The sequence below is a fragment of the Malus sylvestris genome, chromosome 11 (assembly GCF_916048215.2).
Source record: "Malus sylvestris chromosome 11, drMalSylv7.2, whole genome shotgun sequence".
Taxonomy (NCBI): Eukaryota; Viridiplantae; Streptophyta; class Magnoliopsida; order Rosales; family Rosaceae; genus Malus; species Malus sylvestris.
Window position 1 is genome coordinate 27,871,330 of NC_062270.1, and position 25,427 is coordinate 27,896,756.

The 25,427-nt window shown below is 38.8% G+C and overlaps 1 protein-coding gene across 1 annotated transcript; it reads right to left on the reverse strand.

The window, feature by feature from the left end:
- Positions 1-14,741: 14,741 nt before the first annotated feature.
- LOC126589714 (transcription termination factor MTERF9, chloroplastic-like) lies at positions 14,742-17,658 on the reverse strand. Its single transcript, XM_050255093.1, has 4 exons — positions 17,253-17,658; positions 16,560-16,751; positions 15,759-16,451; positions 14,742-15,617 (listed from the first exon to the last, which is right to left on the reverse strand). The coding sequence occupies exons 1-4, from the start codon at positions 17,532-17,534 to the stop codon at positions 15,300-15,302; spliced, it is 1,485 nt and encodes a 494-aa protein (XP_050111050.1). The 5' UTR covers positions 17,535-17,658; the 3' UTR covers positions 14,742-15,299.
- Between the last annotated feature and the right edge of the window lie 7,769 nt (positions 17,659-25,427).

Genomic DNA, 25,427 nt, shown 5'->3' on the forward strand with positions numbered 1-25,427 from the left:
GCGAAGTTGTTCATCTCTTGTCAGATTGTAGCGTCATTTGTGGATTGCTTCTAGGTGTGCATTCTGTATATTTGCGTTGCTTGCTTTGTGGTGTTTCTGGTTCAACAATGGCTACATCTGCTCAATTGGCTCTTACTCAATCCCCAATTTCGTCTCTCATTCCCACTGTGGGTAATACTGTCACTGTTAAACTTGATGATTCTAACTATGTGACTTGGAATTTCCAAATGGAGTTATTGCTTGATGGAAATGGCATTTTTGGTTTTCTTGATGGATCTGTTTAATGTCCTGATAAGACTGAGTTGAATTCTGATGCTTATGCTGTTTGGAAGATACATGATAAGGCATTAATGACGCTTATTACTGCTACCCTATCGACTGCTGCTTTATCATGTGTTATTGGGTGTAAGAGTTCTAAGGAAATGTGGACTAGTCTTCGAGAAAGATTTGCAAATATGACTCGGACGAGTATTGTTCAAATGAAGATTGATCTTCAAAATATTAGGAAAGGTCCTGAATCCATTGATGCATATCTTCAGAGGATTAAAGATGCTAAGGATCATTTAGCTGCTGTTGGGGTTGTTATTTCTGATGAGGACATTGCTATTGTTGCATTACGAGGTTTACCTCCTGAGTATAACACTATTAAGTCTGTCATTCGTGGACGAGAAACATTGGTATCTCTCAAAGAACTACGGTATCAATTGAAAGTTGAAGAAGATACGTTGAATGAAGTCACTAAGCAAGTTCCTCTCATGTCTGCTATGTTGGCTCATAATTCTCCATCTGCATATGACACTAGAGGTATATCTGGTACTAAGGAAGGTTCATCTGGCAGCTATTTTGGCCCTCCTTCTAGCTCTCAGTCACCATATTCCTATGTACCCCTTCAACAACCTCCTCAGTTCTTACCTATTCCTTTCTCACAACCCTTTTCACAGCAACAATTACCCTATCCTCAGTTTCAACAACTTCCTTTTCCTGGACCCTTGGCTTTTGTCTCTCAAAGTGGTTCAGGTACATACAATAATTTCAGAGGAAATAATTTCAAACACAAAGGAAAAGGAAAGAAGTTTTTTCAGGGTAATCAAAGACAGTTTCCACAACAGTTCTCATTTGGTGGAAATCAGTATTCACCTCAGTCTCAATCGCATTCAGCATCAGGACCACAACACCAAATGCTTTCTCCACAGAGTTATCAACCAATGCAGAAATGTCAAATTTGTGATAAAAAAAGGTCACTCTGCTATCAATTGTTTTCAACATGGTTGTCAGATTTGCCATAGAGTGGGGCATACAGCTGCAACTTGTTTTGACAGAAATAATTCTTCAGCTCTGGGATATCAGTCATCACAGCAGTATTATCAACCACCTTTTCCACAGTTCCATTCTCAATAGCCTCCAACTTCACACCAGTCTATGAATTTCAATGGTCAGTCATCTGGCATGCATTTCAGTGGTCAGTCCTCTGGCCTGAGTGGTTCTTCTCATTCTCCTGTGGCTATGACGGCTCAAGCTACTACCACTCCATCTGCACCCCAACAAGAGTTCTGGCTTCTTGACTCCGGCGCTACTCATCACATGACCTCTGATATTTCTAATCTTCAGATGGCCTCTCCTTATCCTCATACGGATACTGTCACTGGTGCTAGTGGTGAAGGTTTGATTATTGCTCATATTGGCAAATCTAACCTTCCAACCAAGTCTGATACTTTTAAACTTCAATCTGTATTGCATGTTCCTCGTTTGTCTCAACACTTATTGTCTATGCATCAATTATGCAAAGATAATAATTGTCGATGTATCATTGATGAGTTTTCTCTCTGTATACAGGACAAGATCACTGAGAGAATATTGTTCCAAGGACTGAGTAATCATGCCGTTTATCCTCTTCCTGTGCTTCCAAAATCAAAGGTCTTACCAGCAGCATTTCTTGGTCAAAAGGTGTCTTCTTCATTGTGGCACCGTCGTATGGGTCATCCTACTAATCACATAGTTAAGCTAGCTCTTAGTAAGTCTGCCATTCCTTTCCATTCTACTGCACAATCTCAGCCTTGTACTCCCTGTTTGGAAGGAAAGTTTACTAAACTTCCTTTTCCTTCTCCTGCTTCAAAATCTGTACTTCCTTTTGCAGTTATACATTCCGATGTATGGGGGCCTGCACCTTGTATGTCCATTGAAGGGTATAGATATTATGTCTCTTTCATAGACGAATGTACTAGGTATACATGGATTTTTCCAATCATAAATAAAGCTACTGTCTTTGGTCATTTTGTGCAATTTCATTCCTTTGTATTGAATTCTTTTGATGCTCATATTAAAACTCTTCAGAGTGATGGGGGTGGGGAATATATTGATGCTTCTTTTTAGTCTTTTCTTCGGGAAAATGGTATCACTCATCAAAAGTCTTGTCCTTATACCCCTGAGCAGAATGGGTTAGCCGAGAGGAAAAACAGGCATGTTGTTGAGACTGCCATTACTCTCTTGCAGCAAGCTTCATTACCTTCTATTTTTTGGTATCATGCATGTGCTACTGCAACCTATCTTATCAATAGGATGCCAACCTCCACTTTACTCATGAAATCTCCCTTTGAGGTCTTGCATAAATCACCTCCTCAACTTGCTCACTTACGCATTTTTGGTTGTACTTGTTTTCCCTCTTTGAAACCCTACAGAACATCCAAACTTGATCCAAAAACCACTGTTTGTATTTTTTTGGGGTATGCATCTCAGTATAAAGGTTATATATATTACTCTGTCAAAGATAACAAGTTAATTGTGTCTCGACATGTCTTGTTTGATGAAAGTCAGTTTCCTAGTTCCACTAACCTTCACCATCTACAGTCTACTTCATCTTTGTCATCAGTTGTCCCACTCTCTGTCTCTCATTCAAACTCATTTGAGCATCCTTCCTTAAATCATACTCTCTTACCTCGTGCCATTGTTCCTGTATTTTCCCATACTACTAGTCCAGTTACTCAGTCCCATATTCTTCATCAAGGTGATCTTGTCTCCACATCACCGGCTATCTCTAGTTCAGTCTCAGATTCATCAATGGGGTTAATATCTGATTCTGCCATGGGTTCATCCTTACATCCAAATGCTACTACTTCTCACACTCCTATAGGTTCGGACTTCCATCCAGATACTACTACTTCTCAAGCTCCTGAGTTACAACTTGTTCCATTGCATTCTCAGAATTTCCATTCTATGCAGACACGGTCTAAATCTGGGATATCTAAGAAGAAGAAGGTTTATCATACTACAATTCATCTTGATTCTGTTAAAGAACCAACGTCTTATTCTGCAGCTTCTAAGTCTCCACAGTGGCAGCTTGCTATGCAAGAAGAAATGGATGCATTACTACAGCAACATACCTGGCACCTTGTTCCATTACCACCCAATAAAAATTTGGTGGGTTGTAAATGGATATACAAAGTCAAACGACATCCTGATGGGTCAGTTGCCAGATATAAGGCTCGTTTGGTGGCCAAAGGTTTTTCTCAAGAAACTGGTTTGGATTATTATGAAACATTCAGTCCAGTGGTGAAACCAACTACTGTGAGACTCATTCTCTCTCTCTCAGCCACTCAGGGATGGAAACTGAAACAACTTGATGTCAAGAATGCATTTTTACATGGATTTCTTGATGAAGAGGTGTATATGTCCCAGCCACAAGGTTTCATTAACAAGGCTCATCCCGACTATGTTTGCAAATTACAACGGTCACTTTATGGTCTCAAACAAGCTCCCCGAGCTTGGAATGACAGGTTCATCACCTTCTTACTTTCATTGGGTTTTAAGTCTTCTTATGCCGATCCTTCCATGTTTGTTCACCATAATGGTACCAACATAGTTGTGTTACTGTTATATGTGGATGACATCATTCTTACTGGTGATAGTGATGCTTGTGTTCAGTCTGTTATCTCTCAGTTAACCACTGAGTTTGACATGAAGGATTTAGGGATTCTCCACTATTTTCTTGGCTTGTAAATAGACTATCAATCTCCGGGATTATTTGTGCATCAGTCTAAATATGTCCATGATCTCTTGCAAAGGACAAATATGCTCAAGTGTAAACCATGTATCACACCCTGTCATCCTAATCAGAAACTTCTGACTCATGGTAGTCCTCGTTATTCAGATCCAACACATTACAGGAGCATTGTCGGAGCTCTTCAATACTTAACCTTTACCCGGCCTGATATTGCCTATTCTGTGAATCAAGTGTGCCAATTTATGCATTCTCCTCTGGAATCTCATTATGTTGCTGTCAAGCGGATTCTTCAATATCTCCGCAGTACTTTAGGCTGGGGCATCTTTTTTCAACCTGGTTCTCTGTGCTTACGAGCTTACACAGATGCTGATTGGGCTGGTGATCCCAATGATAGGCGGTCTACTACAGGTTTTGTTGTGTTTTTAGGCTCCAATCCCATTTCTTGGAGTTCTAAGAAACAACACACAGTTAGCCGATCATCGACAAAGGCTGAATACAGGGCTATGGCCACTACCACTGCCGAAGTTGTTTGGCTTCAACAACTTTTGCAGGACCTTCATCTTGACATTTCCTCTCCTCCCAATTTACATTGTGACAACGTCTCTGCTATGGCTTTGGCTACAAATCCGGTATTGCATTCTAAAGCCAAACACATAGAGGTGGATTGTCATTTTGTGAGGGAGAGGGTTCAACAAGGTGTTATCTCTCTGCACTTTGTTGCTTCCACAGCTCAATATGCCGATATTTTCACAAAGGGTTTATGTTCTCCATTGTTTACCACTCATTGTTCCAATCTTATGCTTGGTTCGCCGAAGACATAAGATTGAGGGGGAATGTTAGAGTATATTAGTGGTCAAGATTATGACATGTGTCATTGGATTATATGAGTTGAGATAGATAGGTCAACATGTATTTATAGTGAAATATCTCTTGTAATAAGGTAGCAACTGAAATAATAAATCAGTTACAGTTTCCCTCTCTATTTGAGCTTTCTCTCTTTCTCTCTCTAGTCGTTCCTGATCTTTCAGCTTCCATAGCTATTGTTAACAATCAGCACGTGGTTTTGTACATGAGGCTGGCGATCCACTTTTTGAGGGTTCAAAGTATATACACCCTAGCCAAATAACAAAGAATGCTATATATGCTTATGACTCTTTTCTGCTACTTTCTTAATAATTAGCCTCTCTCTGCACGCATGCACTTTATGCACGCGAGAGGCTTTTTTTAAAAAAAAAAATCATACGCAATGCGCGACTTTAGTTTCTAATATAAATTCTGCAATTGTTATTGCAAACACCTTGTTTGGCTAAACCGCTTAACCAAACTCATATAAGTTAATCCTTAAAATCTGAGTACCGAGTAAACCTATTACGGTAGGCAAAAAAAATAAACAATCCTTCAAATTAAGTTTAAAGGAATATTAAAATTTTGATGTTAAATTGGATTTAATGATTAAATTAAAACTATATCTCTCCACAAAATGATGAATTAAAAAAAAAAGAATAAAATGAGTTCTACCACAATAAGTGTTGATGTGTAACCCTTGAGCTAGTATCTTGGAGCTAAAGTTACAATTTTGAATTTCCTGTTTTTATGTGATTTAATTTCTGATGTAATCTGAGCCATTGGATCATAGTCTAAGTGGTCACTTATCTAGCATAGGATCTAAGTGATAGAATAAGACAAGTGGCATCATCTCATAGGATGATAGCAATGAATGGTTGAGATTGTATGGTGTATTGGTGAGTGAAGGATCTCCCTTCCTCTACATACATAACGGTTACAAAAATGTAATTTCGGCAGAGTGTGGAAATCCAAGAGACATATTCAATCATCTTCTCTCTAAACTCCATTGTTGTCTGGTTCTTCATACTCTAACATAGAAAACTCCATAGAAATACATATAAAAACACAAACTCTAATATGGTATCAAAGCCAGGTTCGGTTATCTAAACTGGGCGTACATCTGTGAAAAGAAAAACTGGAATCGATTCGAGCTGTACTTGTGCTCATTCGACGATCGAGATGGTGTGATTTATTGAATTTGATGTCTAACATGGCAGGATCGGGCACTGCTGAGCTTCGCACGCCAGTTTTCAATGGAGAAAATTATGAGTTCTGGAGTATTCGAATGAAAACTATTCTGAAATCTCATGGGTTGTGGGATCTCGTTGAAAATGGGTTCGAAGCTTCAGATCCAAAGAAGGAGAAGAAGAAGATAGAAGAGATCGAGGTCGCTGAAGTGGAGAAGCCGACGATAGCTGAAATCCTGATGAAGGATGCTCGCGCACTTGGGTTGATCCAAGGTGCTGTCTCAGACCAAATTTTCCCCAGAATTGTGAACGAAGAGACCTCAAGGGGTGCTTGGGAGATTCTAAAGCAAGAGTTCAGAGGAGATAAGCAAGTAAGGAGCGTAAAATTGCAAGGTTTGCGTCGAGAATTTGAATATACTCGTATGAAAGATAGTGAATCTTTATCAGTATATCTTACTAGATTGTTTGATATAATGAATCAAATAAAGAGTTATGGTGAGGATCTGTCTAGAGAGAGAGTTGTGCAAAAATTGTTGATTAGTTTGCCTAGATCATATGATCCTATTTGTTCCGTAATTGAACACTCTAAGGACCTTGAAACTCTTGAGGTTCAAGAGGTAGTTGCTTCTCTGAAAAGCTTTGAACTCAGATTGGATAGACATGTTGAAAACTCTACAGAACGAGTTTTTGCTAGTCTAAATGTTGAAGGTAAAAACCCTAAGGGAGTAGGTTATTCTGGAAATAAAAAATTTCATAAAAACTGGAAATCCAAAGGAAAGAAATGGGATAATAAGCCCAATTTTACTCACAAACCAAATGTCTCTAGTGATGGAAACAAAACAGCTTGTAGACACTGTGATAAATTGCATTATGGCAAATGTTGGTTTGAAGGGAAGCCTAAATGCACAGGTTATGGGAAACTTGGGCATGTGTTCAGAGACTGCCATGGAAATAAAAATATACAGAAGGTGAACTATGTAAACCAGGTTGAAGAAACTGGTACCCTGTTCTATGCATATAATGCTGTGACAAATGTGAGGGTGAATCACTCATGGTATATTGATAGTGGTTGTAGTAACCACATGACAGGGGATGAAAGGTTACTAATCAACATTCAAAGGAATCTATCTGACTTCCTGGGTGAAGATGGGAACTGGAGAAATTGTTCAGGTTGCAAGAAAGGGAACTCTTGTGATAGAGACCAAATTAGGAAGAAAGCACATTCAAGAAGTGATGCTTATTCCTGGACTTGAAGAGAATCTGCTAAGTGTTGGACAGATGATGGAGCACGGGTACTATCTATTGTTTGGAGGAAATGTGGTAAATATCTTCGATGGTTGGTCACTGGACAATCTTGTTGTTAGGGTGCAGATGACAAGTAACAGGTGTTTTCCTCTTACAATGATGCCTGCAAATCAGTTAGCCTTGAAAGCAAGTGTGACACACTGTATGCAGATATGGCACAAGCGTTTGGGGCATCTAAATAACAGAAGCATCAAAATGCTTGAAGATCAAGAAATGGTTCATGGATTGCCTCATTTGGAGAAAACCTCTGTTGTGTGTGAAGGTTGCATGCTAGGAAAGCAACACAGAGAGTCTTTTCCATCAAAATCAGCTTGGAGAGCTAAGCTTCCATTAGAATTGGTTCACACAGATATCTGTGGACCAATGCAAACTGAATCTATCTCTGGAAATAAGTACTTTCTGTTGTTCACTGATGATTGTACTAGGATGTCATAGGTATATTTTCTCAGAAACAAGTCAAGTGCATTTGATTGTTTCAAGAAGTTTAAAGCAATGACAGAGTTGCAGTGTGGACATAAGGTGAAATGTCTAAGGAGTGATCGGGGTGGAGAATTCTTATCAACCGAATTTGATAATTACTGCAATGAACTTGGAATTCAGAGGCAATTAACCATGGCATATTCTCCTCAACAGAATGGAGTAGCTGAGAGAAAGAATAGGACTGTGGTGGAAATGGCAAAGTCTATGATGCATGAAAATGGTCTTTCTTATGCATTTTGGGCAGAGGCTGTGAACACTGCAGTCTACATACTTAATAGATGTCCATCAAAGTCTCTCAAGAAGATAACTCCATTTGAAGCATACACTGGTAGAAAACCAGGTATTGCACATTTGAAGATCTTTAGGTCACTATGCTATGTGCATATCCCTTCAACACTAAGGCATAAACTTGAAGAAAATAGTCGGAAATGTATTTTTGTAGGCTATGGAATCTGTGAAAAAGGATACAGGGTGTTTGATCCGAGTTCCAGTAAGATCATTATGTCTATAGATATACTCTTTGATGAGAATGCTTCATGGGAGTGGGAGAACACTGATAAGCGTGAAATACAAGTCCCCATGATTGCTGAGAATCAAATGGCAGATTGTAGTGAAAGACAGGAGCAAGTTAAAGTATGTGAACCAAGTCAACTCTTAGACACATCAACTCAAGTGGAGGATGTTATTACACCACTAAGTGAGAATGTTTTTGAAATTTCTCAAGCAACTGATCACACACCACAGAAATGGAAAAGTATCAATGAGATCATGGCTCAGTGTAACATGTGCATTGTAGAACCTGAAAACTATGAAGAAGCTACTCTAGATGAGTCATGGAAAAATGCAATGAAATCTGAGCTTGAAATGATTGAGAAAAACAACACATGGGAGCTAGTTGACAAACCATTTGACAAACCAATCATTGGTGTTAAGTGGGTCTATAAAACCAAGCTAAACCTTGATGGATCTGTGCAGAAGAACAAGGCCAGACTGGTGGCAAAAACTTATTCCCAAAAGCCTGGGATAGACTACAATGAAACATTCGCTCCAGTTGCAAGATTGGATGCTATTAGGACCTTGATAGCACTTGCTGCACATAAGGAATGGAATCTATATCAGTTGGATGTAAAGTCTGCTTTTCTGAATGGAACCTTGAATGAGGAGGTTTATGTTGAGCAGCCATAAGGTTTCGTGAAAGAGAATGAAGAAACCAAGGTGTATAAGTTGAACAAGGCTCTGTATGGGTTGAAGCAAGCTCCAAGAGCTTGGTATGATGAGATAGATTCCTATTTTAGCAAGGCAGGTTTCAAGAAGAGCTCTAGTGAAGCAACATTTTATGTCAAAACTAGTGAAGCTTCAGGTATCATTATTGTTTCACTCTATGTGGATGATATTGTATTTACTGGAAGCTGTCCAAAACTACTTGAAGAGTTCAAGAATGACATGATGCAGCACTATGAGATGACTGATCTAGGGTTACTTCATCATTTTCTTAGTATGGGAGTAGTACAAACAGATAAAAACATCTTCATCCACCAGAGGAAATATGCAATGAAGCTTATTGAGAAATTTGGGATGAAAGATTGCAAATCAGTGGCAACACCACTAGCTGTGAATGAGAAGTTATGCAAGATAGATGGCAGTGAAGCAGCAAATGAAAGTGAATATAGACAGGTTGTAGGTAGCTTGTTATATTTGACTGCTACAAGGCCGGATATTATGTTTGCTTCTAGTTTACTTGCTAGATTCATGCATAATCCCACAAAGAAACACATGGGAACAACCAAAAGGGTGTTGAGATATATTTAGGGCACTCTTGATTTTGGAATTGAATTTGTGAAAGGGAAGACAACTACTTTAATAGGGTATTGTGACAGTGATTGGGCAGGAAGTGAGGATGACATGAGAAGCACTTCAGGATATGCATTTACACTAGGATCCGGCATGTTTTCATGGGCATCAATCAAACAAAACACAGTGGCATTGTGCACTGCAGAAGCAGAATATGTCAATGCTGCAGAAGCAACATCACAGGCTAAATGGCTAAGGTTTGTGCTTGAAGATTTTGGAGAGGAGCAAGTGGAAGGCACACCAATCTTGTGTGATAACACCTCTGCCATAGCAATGGCAAAGAATCCAGTCCTTCACCAGAGAACTAGGCACATCAGTCGAAAATTTCATTTCATCAGGGAAGCTATCCAAGCAAAGGAGATTGTACTTGTTTACTGCAAAACAGAACACCAGATTGCACATATACTAACCAAGGTTTTGTCAAAGGATCGATTTGTTTACCTAAGAGATCTACTTGGTGTGAAATCAGCTAAAGGGTTAGAAGGGAGTGTTGATGTGTAACCCTTGAGCTAGTATCTTGGAGCTAAAGTTACAATTTTGAATTTCCTATTTTTATGTGATTTAATTTCTGATGTAATCTAAGCCATTGGATCATAGTCCAAGTGGTCACTTATCTAGCATAGGATATAAGTGATAGAATAAGACAAGTGGCATCATCTCATAATATGATAGCAATGAATGGTTGAGATTGTATGGTGTATTGGTGAGTGAAGGATCTCCCTTCCTCTACATACATAACGGTTACAAAAATGTAATTTCGGCAGAGTGTGGAAATCCAAGAGATATATTCAATCATCTTCTCTCTAAACTCCATTGTTGTCTCGTTCTTCATACTCTAACACAGAAAACTCCATAGAAATACATATAAAAACACAAACTCTAATAATAAGAACTAAGAAGCAGCAGATAATAAGCCAATAATCGTGCAAGTAGTTCTTCGCGAGTGCATCTCCATGAGATTTAGTTGTGTACATTCCCAGTTCAATGCCAGTGGCTCTTCCTTGTTTGAACAAATAAGACGGATCACTTTCATACATAACTGCATTGTTAAAGACACAATATTTAATTTGCAGAAATTGGCTAAAAGATATTTCCAAAACTATATCAACAAATGAAGGGAAAAAAAAAAGTGTGCTACAATGATTTCAGTATTTAACCAGATTACAATTGACAATATGGCACACAAAAAATTTAATCAAACCTCAGAATCTCGAAGCAGACCAAGGAACTACTTCGGCCTAATTTTACACAAATATCCTAATTGTCTCATTCTCTTCCTTTAACTGCTAAACATAATTTTCTGAAATTGACTTCACAAAACTAATTAATTATTGGGGTTTCATAATATGATCTGAATAAGCAAACCGACCCTGGAATGGATAAGTAAGCTTCTACCCGCAGACTGGATCAAAGGCCCGCAGTTTCGTTATGACAATTACATTGAAGGACTTCACAACCAAATGCCAGTGCAACAAGGGTTATATTTTCAAAACCCTTGCACTAATTGTGTTCGCACTTTTGCTATGGCTAGATGTGATTTTTTGTGAGTAATAAGTTATGTGGCCGGTCAAGTCTTTTAACGATGATTCTATAGTCTCGCCCTTTGTAATAACTTTATATCTCGTTCTTCAGCGATGACCGATGTGTTCGCTGGTATAAGTTTATGGCGTCTACCATTTGTGACGGAATCTAAACTGGTGGCGATGGTACGGATGTGTTTCTGGTAGTCATATAAAGGTTTTACTGACACGCCTCGACCCTGATATTCCCCAAATACCAAGATAGACATGTGTTGGCCGACACTCGAGGGGGACGAAAGCCATTAATTGATACAAAAGCTAAGGATAAGAAGTAAATAAGGGTTATGAATTTAAAATACAATAAATTAATAATTTAGGAACGTGTATACAATTAACTAGAGTTCTAAAAGAATTAATGTAAAATTGAATAAATAAAAGAATGTGGATCCTACATCGAGAGGACTCGAATATGCCAATGCAAAAGCGTTGACGTCGGGATCGTATGCCTTGATTCTAAATCCTGAAAGGGGGCGCAAAACAAGGGTGAGTGAACCAAGTTTATATACATACATAATACAAAAACAGTTATAAACATACTAACCCCTAAAGTTTTAATAATGAAAACTACTAGCATAATAAATGATAGGTTTCTCTGAAAACCCTAGCATGCTATAAACATCTCAAAAGACATATTGTGGAAAACATCGCAGAAATCAAAGCATCAATAGTCTCACAAATCGTCTCGTAAGCGCGGTGTTCGAATAGTAGGATCACTGAATAATAATACTCCCGACCCAATGCCTGCACCTAAGTCTCTGTGTCCGTAGCCAGAGATAACTCCCTCCCGGCCCAATGCCTGTCTCCGTGTCCCTCAGCCTTTCACTAGGGATTATTTCTCCCATCCTAACTGCCAACACTAGATCCTCGCCCCAGGTGACATAGTGTCCACTAGGTACGCACAAATAGTTACACCTCTCAAAATAACCACTTCATAGTATAACGTCATACATCGTTTATACTATAAAAAGGGGTTTTTAAAACATGTTCTAGCATCCTATCGTCATCCATCAGATAGTCTACCAGTTCATGGTTTTTATAGAAAATACGATATATCAAACTATAGCTTAATATAGGCTAACAATTAATTCCTCACCAAAAACACGAGACGAAAATTAACATATTCAATAAACATGCTAAACATAAAATTAAATCATAAACTCGTAAGACATGCTATTCATTTATGCAAAAACCATAAATTCATATAATTTTAGAAGGGGTCCACTCACTATACTTAGCCGCCAAAAACTACGCTACTAGCGATGACAAAAATGTCACAACAATTGTCCCTAAGCACAAAAATAGCACACTTAGTCAAACTCTACTCAAATTATTTAATTTAGGAAAACGGACTTCTAAAACGGGTCCAGGACGTCGAAATTAGCCTAGGAGAGGTCCCGGAAACCCCTAAAAGTCAACTTTAACCATTGACCGAGTCAACAGTCAAAGGTCAACTAGGTCTAGACAGAGGGTTTGGATCAGGATTAGGGTTTAGATTTAGGTTAAATAAGGTTAGGACCTATTGGGTTTTGGTTTTGGATAGGTTTAGGGACAAAAATTGTGGTTTGGGCGTGAGCCCAAACCCACTAAATATTCACACACACATCAGCACACATATACACCTGCATGCACAGCACATTTACACATGCACACACGCCACACGTGTGTAACACACACACACACACGGCGCACACACGCACAACACACGTACACACACACGGGCACACGCACACTCTCCTGTGCACGGCCCGCAGGCCTAACAGCCAAAAAGGATGGGCTTAAGCCCTCCGTAATTAACAAAGGTCCAAGGCCCAGTGGGCCTTTAAAACAAAAATTCAAATAAAACTAAAATGGTTTTGGGTTGGGTCTACGGGCCCAAGGCCCGTGGGTGTCCTAAACGGCCTGAAAGGCCTGCGTGCTGACGGAAATAATGGAGAAGAACGCCGGAGCCTTCCCAGCTCCGGCCGACTGCAAAACACGACCCTAGACTCTGTTCTAGGTACCAAAATGACGCACAAAGTGAGAGGAGTGTGATTATACCTTTGATTTTCCGTAGAACGGTCGGAGGTGACCGGAAAACCATTCGACAGCCACGGGCTCGCCGGAGATGGGTTTGGCACACCCGAGCCGATTTCCTTCAAAAACCTTGTAAAAACGACGATTTAAAGCTTAATATATCTCAACCACGCAACAACCAAGACTAATTTGAGGTAATCCGAAGCTTACCTGACCGGAAAACCAAGGGAACTCGCAAGAGAGTTCCTGGGTTCCACAGTCCCAGCTGCGCCGAGAGAGAAAGGGAGAGGAAGACTAGGTTTGATGATTATTATGTCTTGCTTGTGCAGGTAAGCAATTAGGTGTGTGCATGTGTGTGTATGTGTGTCTCGGTGAAAGAGGGAAATAAGGGAGAGAAGGGAGAGAAACAGAAACTGAAAGAAGCAGAAGGAGTCATGGGGGAGGGGAAACAGAGAGAGATGATGTTTGTTGGGGTGCTGCCACGTGGCATTTCCATTGGGTAAAAGAGAAATGGACTAAATTGATAATTTCATAAACCTTTTGGGGAATAACAAAATTATACACATAATTGGGGGTTGGGGTGTTACATTTACTCATTTTGTGTGTCCCTGCAAATTTATTCGCGATCAATTTTCTTATCACTGAAGCCAATTAACACCTCTGTATTTATATGTGTTGACCAATAAAATGCTACTCTTATCTTTTCTTGTAAAAAAATAAAATAAAAGGTTTAGAAAAAAGGGTATAAGATAATTTGGAAGCCAACTGTGAGATCATGAGCTGAGGTCATCTAATTCTAGGCTTACCAGCCAGCCAAAAGCCTGTCACTCAGTATTAGGTTCTGCAAAACGATGGGAAGGCAATTTAGGCTAATCAAATGACTTGAAATTGTGAACTAGAAACTTGTTATATATTAATTGTGTGGGTATTTGGAAGTAGATGTGAATGATTTTGCATTAGGAATAAATAAGTTTCCTTAACGAGTAATCAATCTTCTAACATTAGGTTCGGAAAAAAAAACATTCATTTTTTCTCCATTATAACTTGAATACATATAGAATTCAACACAAATCATAGACACTAAACAAGTCCGTAGTCTGACAGTAGGAAATTTGAGATAGAGTTCTACAATTTTCGTCTAAATTTACCATATCAAGATATGAAAAGAAGCGTCTGCCTGGTTAAGTTTTAGAAAATGATTTTTGAAGCATAGTTGCAACTTGCAAAAAGGAAACGACAAATAAGACTTTTCATTTTTAAGATATGAGAATGTTATAGTTGTTTAATTCGGTATGATTTTTTTAGAAAGAAAATATTAAAAACGTGTCAGGTGCCAATGTTTAAAATGCTAAAGAAATATACATCGCAAATTCGTTTGTCCACTAGAGTGTCGAGAAGATACAAATACACTACAACCTCCAATGAATGGATTCATCATTAGAAACTATGAAATCATATAAAACAACGTAAGGAGAAAATATCTAAAGAAAGGCCAGTCAATGGAACAATGTAACAGAATGTTGTAATTGTTTACCAACATGAAGGAATACAGCAAGGATAATTAAGTATGTTAACATTCATATGGCAGACCAATTATTCCTCAAACAACTAATGGTTCTTGTTCAATTAGAAATAAATTACCTTAAAAGTATGAACTCCACGATGAGTGTCTTTTGTCTTTTCCGTCATAAGCAGTTAGAGCCTAAAAATTAATACTCATCTAGATGCTTCGACCTCAGAGCATAACCTTGTACACAAAACTGGAGCAGCTCCTGTATAAACAAATAATGGCACGGGAGTGCCGCAACGACAGCCTATATACTCTATACGAGAAACAAGCTAGCCACCCAAACAAAAAACTGAAAAACCTGGAAATTTTCTTATTCCAGATTCGTGATAAGCGGGGACTCTCAACTTCATGGCAACTTTGTTAACAATGTCATACCTTGAAATTTACCGGCAGAAGTTGCTAAGGGAGGATTCTCAGATCATCAAACACGTGTGTCAGTTAACTCATACATACTTTAAGGGAGGAGGGTGTTATCCCTTTCTTTCATATTTTTTTGCAAACTCCTTGAGCAGTAAGCTCTGGCGGAAAGCCATATATTTATCTAAGCTAGTTCCAGCCCATTGTTGACAGAAGCATTCATCAGTTGGGACCAATGAACTTAGAGGAAATGGCCCCTTAGGAGCTTTCTTCAGAGAAACCAAGAATCTATGTCGAGGGCGAATTCTCTGGTCTAATGACAAGCTTAGGTACATAGGATATTTGGTCAAGGAATGCACTTCGTTATGAAGTTCATTTATCAAGTACTTGTACTTCGGCTTTAAATTATCCTCCAGTGATAGGGATAGTACCTGCAAGGATATATGTCAGAAATCAACAAGGAAATTTGGTCAAGATTCAGAAATTAACTTGTGAAGTGGGAAGAAGCAAGAAACATCCAAATAGAAAGAATGCATCAATACTCTAATGGGCATAACAGAAAGTAAGCATACCTGCGTTAGACTAGTTAAAACTTTCAAGATGTCAGAATTACACATCCCAATGCTCCTAAGGAAATTGATCCTGGGCAGTAGCCCATCATCAATGCTATAGTGGAGGAACTGCGGATGTTTTTTAACCATCTTCACTATACTATCTCTGGGTGCTTCTATCTCCTTAGAAAGAAATAGCAAACGAGTATTCCATGATATATCAATCCTCTGAACCAGAATTTGAGGGCTTAACTGCACAACTTTACCTAAATCTTTTTCCTTAATCCCGACCTCTTCAACTAAGTATCTCACAGTTGGTTTCAACGAGTTCTCAACACTATAGGAGAACAGGGATGGTGTAGCAGCAATAATCTGCCCGACCCTGGAACTTGGAATACCCAGATTCATCAGGAAAGCAACATGGGACTTCAAATTGTTCTCAACTGTATATTCGAGGATCTGTGGCTGCCTCAAAATCATTCTTCTTACATCTCTCTGTTTGACACCAACACTCAACAAATATTCCAACCTTTCCTTCGCTGAGCACACATTTATTTGAAGAGAAGGCATATGCCTCTCATACATTTGAATAAAGTGTGATTCCTTAAGCCCAAATGTGCATAGATAATCAATAAGGGGTAACCACTTCTCATCCAATTCGACATCTTCTGACAGCCGAGGGAATCTATCCTCCATAGCCTTCCTTGTTGCTAGCTGCAATCAAAGAAAAAAAATCAGCACTTCCGTACCAAATGGTGTACAAATGTTTTAGTACAGTTGATCATAGAATTCGAAATCTCTTCATATCAATCCACAAGCTACCTTTCCCTTGCGAGGTACATCCCCGGAAGTGACTTCCTTTGTTTTGCTTGGTCTATGATAGTAGTGTTCCTTATTACTCTTCTCTAGAGTGCGCTTGCTGTTTCTGCCATCCAAATGACCGTTGGAAAATCCCTTGTGGGATTTGGGCCTCTTTCCATTCACATCAAAGTCTGAAATTTCCGCAAAGTCATCCTGGAGAAGCAATCCATACAGAAAATTCAGACGATGATCAAAGTCAAACAAACAAAAAGCAAGGTTCCTGTGTCATGTATACATTCATACCAGACTAACATTTCATTCATCAGCGTATCACATATAAACAACTGATCAGTGATCACAACCCAAGAATCAATTTTCCCAACATTGGGTGACGATATGCGAAATGCTTTCGAACTCATCGTCTTTCATTATACATTTAGCTTGTTGCATACATTTTCAAGAACCCACAAAAGCAAACTTTTTGAAAGGACAAAGAAAAACCCCCATAAAACCAGTATTAACCTCAATCCAATAAGCAACAATATGAGCGGAAAAATCAATAATTCTAAAAGAAAAAAACTTGAATCTACAAATTGACCTATACAAACAAATGGGTACACAAAAGTCAGCATAACTGAAGCAACAGCGTTCTTGTTATCCATGCCTCGAATTAATGAAAAACAAACAACTGGGGGGGGTGCATAATTTACTTACATTGAGCAACCAATCGTCGTCAGACACGTCAGTAACACGAGGGACCTCGTCGTCGTCGTCTTGGTCGTAGGGGGAGAGAGGCTGGCCATAGCGGGAGCGGCGGTTGGACTTTAGAATTTTGGGGTTGGAGTGGGTGGAGAGCACGACGAAGCGGCAGCTGGAATCGGACCTTCTTTTGTGGCCAGAGAGATTGGAGAGGGTGGTAATGGTGAACTGGGAGTGAGAGAAGAGTTTCAGACAAGAAGAAGAAGAGGAGGAGGAGGAAAGAGAGAAAGATACCATTTTACTAGATAGAGAAAGAGAGACGAAGAATATACTCTAAAACCCTCTACAGAATTATCTACATTATCATTATCTTCTTCTGCTTTCAAAATACATTATCTCCTTCTTTTTTTTCTTGGTCATTTTTAACTTGTAAGATTCACCGGTTTATTTTTACATCAGTGGTGGCGGCTCCTGCTGGCAGCAGTGCTGGTGTTCGTCAAAAGTCGAGACAATGATTTTTGTCTGGGAGCTGATATTCATGCACGATTTTTTTTTTTTTTTTTTTTTTGACATCTGTTGTTTAGATCGAATACAATTAGCAAATATAATAAAATATTGGGTAAATTACATAATAGTTTCTCAGGTTTGAGATATATTACAACCTCATACAACAACTTTAAAACATTTCACTTTCATACATCAAGTACCATTTTATTTCAAAATAACACCTCCGTTAGATTTTCCATCCACTAATCTGTTAAATGCTGACGTGGCTTCCACATTTGTGCTGATATGGCTGCCACGTGGTAAAAATAATAATTTTTTATACATTAAAAATATTATAATATAACACTATTAAAAAAAATTAAAAAAATAAAAAAAACCCTCAACCTTCTTCTTCCCCGCTCCCATATTCCCCCAACCTATACCCCGCCAAAACCCCATCTCCTTCATCTTCCCAATCCGTCCTCCCTCCCTGTAACCCAAAACCAAAACCACTCCCACCCATCCTCCACCTCCTTCGCGCACCCATCTTCCCATCTCCCCCACCCCCACCCGAGCCCAACCTGCAACCTAGAAAGAAAAAAAAGAGATAAAAAAAACCCCCCCATCTTCATCTTCCCTGCAACCCACCCCTTTCTCCTCCCTCTCGTCTTCCCCAAACCCACCGTGCACCCATCCTCCACCTCCTCCTCCGCACCCAGTATCTGCAACCCAGAAAAGAAAAGGAGAAAAAAAAAAGGAAAACTAATGAAAAGGGCTTGAAAACTTTGAGTTTTAATGATAAGGACAAAATAAAGGGTAAAGTGAATAGTACCAGGATTGACTTTTTAGTGTAAAAATGTGGTTTTTCGTTAAAGTGAACAGTACCGGGTGCTTTTCGTTAAAGTTCCCAAAAAAAAAACCCATCTCGTCGGGGAGGGGGATTTAACGGGAGTGGGTCGTTGGGGGGGTGGGATTTGACGAGAGTGGGTCGTCGGGGGAAGGGGGATTTGACGGGAATGGGTCGTTGGGGGGTAGGGGGGTAGGGGGGAGGAGGAGGTTGTTGCGCTGGGTTTCTGGGGGGATTAATGGGGAGGTGGGTTTGGGATTAATTGGTTTCTGGTTTTGGGGGTTGCGGGTAAAGCTTTCAGGTTTTTTTTTTTATTATTGATTTTTATTAATATTTAGAAGATTAGATTTTTTTTTAAATTAAAAAATTATTTTTTTTGCCACATGGCAGCCTCATCAGCACAAATGTGGCAGCCACGTCAGCATTTAACAGACTAATGGATGGAAAATCTAATGGATGTGTTATTTTGAAATAAAATGGTACTGGATGTATGAAAGTGAAATGTTTTAACGTTGTTATATGAGGTTGTAATTGACCTCAAAACCTGAGGGGCTACTGTGTAATTTACCCTAAAATATAAGTGTATATAAGGAAAATGTTGTAGGCCTAATTTGTTGAATCATATAAAGGACAAAAAGAGGGAGTGTGTCACATAGAGAGAGAAGAGAGAGATGTGTAATTGTGAGATATGTTTTATTTCACCTATTGTGCCTTTATTTATAGTAGTAGGGAAGGTTAAATCCTTATCCTAATAGGATAATATATAGTCTAAGAGATATAGTAGAATCTCATAAGAATATCCTAGAAATGTTAGGATTTGCACAATCACATTCCTAATCTAATATGACTACAACACTCCCCCTTGAGTGTGTAAATAAACAAATGGCGCATTAGGCCTTCACGATTAAGTAGATTAGTTGATTAAGTCATCGGCACAATAAGTGAATGCGAGTCTCAAATCAACGGAAGAATGCATAAAAGGTAAAACTCACAAAACCTTGCTATGGTAAAACCCAAGGTGGGAGAAAAACCAAAAGACTAAGATGAAAAGTGAGAAGTTGCATTAATTCAAAACTATACGTCTTATGGATCCAAGTAGAATAGCTCACAAGGATATGACCAACCCAAGATGGGTGCCTCGTCAAAACCTAGTTAGGTAGTAAAAACCTAGTAGGAAAAACGCTCATAATAGTAGGGAAAAATAGTACATTAAGATCAAATGAGTATACTTTTAGATACTCCCCCTGAGTCTGACGGAATTTCCAAATGAGAACTACAAGCATTGCATATGAATAGTTAGACATACCAATTCCTCGGACAAGATTCTGGAAGGTTGACTTCAGTAATGATGTCGTGTAGAGGTCAGCAAAGTTATCTAGGATCAGCTTGCATGACTTAAATCTCCTAATGCTTTGCTGATGTAGATATAGACGCAATATGTCTTGGCTTGACTTCGTTCATGTATCATCTCTTGGTTAGGTTGATACATGTGGCATAGTCTTCATGGATCATCGTTGGGACTTAACAATGGATGAAAACAACAAGTACTTCAAATATGCTCAATAAGAGCTCTCAACTATGTCTCACATGTGGCGTAGTGAAGTAAGGTGAGTCTTGGAACGATTCAAAGATTTCGCAATTTAAGGTCATATCGTGAACCTTCAAGATATTGCGATATCCCTAACAGTAAAGACATAACCATTTAGGGATGTGCCTTGTGCAATTTGATAAGTAACATGCGTCAGCATAACAAATAAGGCAAACATCATTCCGAGATTCAAAGGGGATTGGATCCTCTCGGGATGCATTGTGATTAGCCCAAGTCCGTAGTACCTTCAAGGTAGCAAAAAAACGTCTTTAATACCAATTCAATGATTGCATGTAGTCGCAGTGTCGTATCTTTACCAATAGATCAACAGCGAATGAGATGTCCTTTCTAATTGCAATGAGCTAAGTACAACAAAGCGCAAAGTTGAACTTAGATATGGAACTTCGGATTCCATAACTTCTTCAAGGGTCTTATTTGCATATAGCATTAGAAGATCATAGGTATACTCAAAAGGTAACACCTTCAGGGTGTAGTTCGACTGGTAAACCAAAGTACAGTCAAAACAATGCTTCAAGGTAGCGAAAAAACGTCTTTAATACCAATTCAGTGATTGCGTGTAGTCGCAGTGTCGTATCTTTACCAATAGATCAACAGCGAATGAGATGTCCTTTCTAATTGCAATGAGCTAAGTACAACAAAGCACAAAGTTGAACTCAAATATGGAACTTCAAATTCCATAACCTCTTCAAGGGTCTCATTTGCATATAGCATTGGAAGATCATAAGTATACTCAAAAGGTAACACCTTTGAGTTGTAGTTCGACTGGTAAACCAAAATACAGTCAGAACAATGCTTCAACTTCAAGTCAAGGCATAAATGAGTTTTCCCAAGATCCTTTATTTCAAATTTTGTCTTCAGATGCAAGACAATTTTCTCAAGCTCTTCCATAGTTTTAGTAAGATTCATGTCATGAACATAAACTGTAACTCTAGCAATTCAGAATAAGACTTCATAATTTAACACGCAAGGGCATTCATTCATATCCCTGACTGATCAAATAATCACTTAGACGTGTATACCACATCCGCTGGATTGCTTCAATCCATAAGTGAATGCCTCAAAATGAGTTGAGAGGGTGTTCAGTGGTTTTGAAACTATTTGAACCTGTCTATGTAATTATTCAGGAACTTACTTGTAATCTTTATATCTATATCCCCATGGAGAAACACTAACCACATTTGTAATGTTGTAATCAATCATAAGGCGTTTGAGAAAAACCTTGCACCATAAGGCGTGCATCATATCGCACTATTTCATTCATCTCATTACGTTTCTTTTCCCATTAGTAACACGACAAGGTTACCTTGAGTAGTGTAGGAACAATAGGTCGAAACACACTTTGGTAAGGAATTTAACCTAGATTATAGTTTCAGTTTTCCAATTAGTTCTACGTTGTCACTAATCAAATGAACACAATTCGATACCGTCTCTTTTAATTTATGTAAGTAGCTACCATATAAGTGAAAACATCATTGATGATAATCTCATTCCAATTTCATTATCTCATCCAAACTAGTATACTGGACTACGAACTTTAAGTCTCGAGAGTAATCTGGATTAATCTTCTGAGATGAAAATGATTTGAGACAGCAGTCGAGTATAGATTCATGTTATGTTGTGACCTTCTTCTTTTAGGGAAGTGAATCATATTAACTGAGTGATCTATTGTGCTTCAGGCCAAGAAAGATTGATTGGTTATCCACTGGTGTACCGGGTTGTCCAACACAGGGGGCCAAACCGTCCTTTAAGAGCGGCACACACTTCGGGATGTTGTAGGCCTAATTTACTAAATCATATAAAGGACAAAAAATAAAAAAAGGGTGCGTCACCTAGAGAAAGAAAAGATAGATGTGTAATTGTGAGGTGTGTGTTATTTCACCCTATTGTGCCTTTATTTATAGTAGTAGGAAAGATTAAATCCTTATCCTAATAGGATTACAATTCTAATAGAATAATATCTAGTCTAAGAGATATAGCAGAATCTCATAAGGATATCCTATATATGTTAGAATTTACACAATCACATTCCTAATCTAATAGGACTGTAACACTCCCCCTTAAGTGTGTAAATACTCAAACAAATGGTGCATTAGGTCTTCGTGATGAAGTAGATTAGTTGATTAAGTCGTCGGCACAATGAGTAAATACGAGTCTCAAATCAACGGAAGAATGCATAAAAGGTAAAACTCACAACGCCTTGTTATGGTAAAACCCAAGGTAAGAGAAAAACTCGTAGACTAAAGCGAAAAGTGAGAAGTTGCATTAAGTCAAAACTATACTTCTTCTGGACACAAGTAGAATAGCTCACAAGGATATGACCAGCCCAGGATGGGAGCATTGTCAAAACCTAGTTAGGTAGCAAAAACCCAGTGGGAAAAACGCTCCTAATAGTAGGGAAAAGGTACATTAAAATCAAGTGAGTATATTTCTGGATACTCCCTCTGAGTCTGACGGAACTTCCAAATGAGAACTACAAGCATTGCATATGAATAGTTAGACATACCAATTCCGCGGACAAGCTTCTGGAAGGTTGACTTCGGTAATGACGTCGTGTAGAGGTCAGCAAAGTTGTCTAGGATCAGCTTGCATGACTTAAATCTCCTAATGCTTTGCTGATGTACATGTAGACGCAATATGTCTTGGCTTGACTTCTTTCCTGTATCATCTCTTGGTTAGGTTGATACATATGGCATAGTCTTCATGGATCATCGCTGGGACTCAACAATGGATGAAAACAGCAAGTACTTCAAATATGCTCAACAAGAGCTCTCAACTATGTCTCACGTGTGGCGTAGTGAAGTAAGGTGAGTCTTGGAACGATTCAAAGATTTCGCAATTAAGGTCATATCATGGACCTCCAAGATATTGCGATATCCCTAACGGTAAGGACATAACCATTTGGGGATGTGCCTTGTGCAGGTTTGATAAGTAACATGCGTGAGCATACCAAACAAGGCCAATATCATTCCAAGGATCAAGGGGGATCGGATCCTCTAAGGATGCATTAGGATTAGCCCAAGTCCGTAGCACCTTCAAGGTAGCAAAAAAACATCTTTAATACCAATTCAGTGGTTATGTGTAGGCGCAATATTGTATCTTTACCAATAGATCAACAGCAAAAGAGATGTCCTTTCTAATTGCAATGAGCTAAGTACAACAAAGCGCAAAGTTGAACTCAGATATGGTACTTTGGATTCCATAACTTCTTCAAGGGTCTCATTTGCATATAGTATTAGAAGATCATAGGTATACTCAAAAGGTAACACCTTTAGGGTGTAGTTCGACTGGTAAACCAAAGTACCGTCAGAATAATGCTTCAACTTCAAGTCAAGGCATAAACATGTTTTCCCAAGATCCTTTATTTCAAATTTTGTCTTCAGATGCAAGACAATTTTCTCAAGCTCTTCCATAGTCTTAGTGAGATTCATGTCATGAACATAAACTGTAACTCTAGCAATTCAAAATAAGACTTCATAATTTCACACACAAGGGCATTCATTCATATCCCTGACTGATGAAATAATTACTTAAACGGGTATGCCACATCCGCTGGATTACTTCAATCCATAAGTGAATGCCTCAAAACAAGTTGAGAGGGTGTTCTATGGTTTTGAAACTATTTGAACCAGTTTATGTAATTCTTCAAGAACTTACATGTAATCTTCATATCTATATCCCCATGGAGAAACTCTAACCACATTCGTAATGCTGCAATCAATCTTCGGGCGTTTAAGAGAAAACTTGCGCCATAAGGCGTGCATCATTCGCATTATTTCATTCATCTCATTACGTTTCCTTTCCCATTAGTAACATGACAAGGTTACCTTAAGTAGTGTAGGAACGATAGGTCGAAACATACTTTGGTGAGGAATTTAACCTAGATTATAATTTCTGTTGTCCAATTAGTTCTACGTTGTCACTAATCAACGGAACACGATTTAACACCGTCTCTTTTCATTTATGTCGGTAGCTACCATATAAGTGAAAACATCATTGATGATAATCTCATTCCAATTCCATTATCTCATCTAAACTAGTATACTGGACTAAGAACTTTAAGTCTCGAGAGTAATCTGGATTAATCTTATGAGATGAAAATTATTTGAGACATCGGTCGAGTATAGATTCATGTTGTGTCGTGACCTTCCTCTTCTAGGGAAGTGAATCCTATTAACCGAGTGATCTATCGTGCTTCAGGCCAAGAAAGATTAATTGGCTATCCGCCTGTGTACCGAGTCATCCAACACAGGCGACCAAATCGTCCTTTAAGGGTGACACACACTTCGGGATAGTATATGATCTCGTCACTTTAGCTAGATCAGAGGAATGCGTCTGGAGCAACATTCTTGAAGCTAGAATTCATATCGTTCTACAGGAACGTTGACGTTCTTATCTCGCCCTAACGACGAGAATACTGTCTCATAGAAGTGACAATCCGCAAATGAACAGTAGAGATATCACTTGCAAGGGGCTTTAAGAGAGCTAGTGTGAAGGAGAATCGTACGTTGCGGCGCGCAAATTAGCACAAAAAATGCACATCCAAAATGCATAAATACGAAGCGAAAGGTTCGTACCCAGTAACCAACTGTAACGCTAAAAATGGTTGGGTGGTAATGGGCCTCAAAGCGGATCGACATGGATGCATACAATATTGCATAGCCTTAGGCAGAAATCAAAGGCTTGGTGCGTTCACCAAGATCCAGGTGATCATTGAAATTTCACTTTATGATCACTTTGCAAGGCTGTTTTGGGATGAACATGGGAATTTGATGTTCAATTATAAACCCAAAAGACATGAAATACTTATCGAAAACCGTCAATACAAACTCTTCGACATTATTTTGTCTTCCAGACTTTACAGGATAATTAGGGTGGTGAACCCTTATAGTAGGCTAGGAGGTTTAGCAGCAATGTATATGGACAAACATGTGACAAGTTTGTTGATTCATCAACCAAACCCATCAGTATTTATATGGTCCGCATTTTGGTTGGATTAGTCCACATATATTTTCATATCTTTGCTAGAATGGTTTAAAAAATCAATTTTCCTAACAAGCAGGCTTGGCAAAGTGTGCTTGTAGGCACAAGATCCTTACTTCGAGTAAGGAGATACGTCGTGGCATCATTGTTCAACCAAAGTGTCCCAAATGGTTGTGCCAAAGCAAGTAAACTGCTCGAATAAACCAGCTCCAGGCCAGCCATATGTGGTGTGTTTCCAGTTGAGAGATAGCCCATTGGCCCCAAAGCA

What these genes read in the sequence shown, in the direction of transcription:
- LOC126589714 (XM_050255093.1), bottom strand. Translation starts at nt 17,534, where the DNA reads ATGGTATCTTTCTCTCTTTCCTCCTCCTCCTCTTCTTCTTCTTGTCTG. An exon ending in ATGTACCTCGCAAGGGAAAG is followed by an intron (nt 16,452 to 16,559) that starts GTAGCTTGTGGA and finishes CTTTGATTGCAG; the next exon opens with CTAGCAACAAGGAAGGCTAT. An exon ending in TTTTAACTAGTCTAACGCAG is followed by an intron (nt 15,618 to 15,758) that starts GTATGCTTACTT and finishes ATATCCTTGCAG; the next exon opens with GTACTATCCCTATCACTGGA.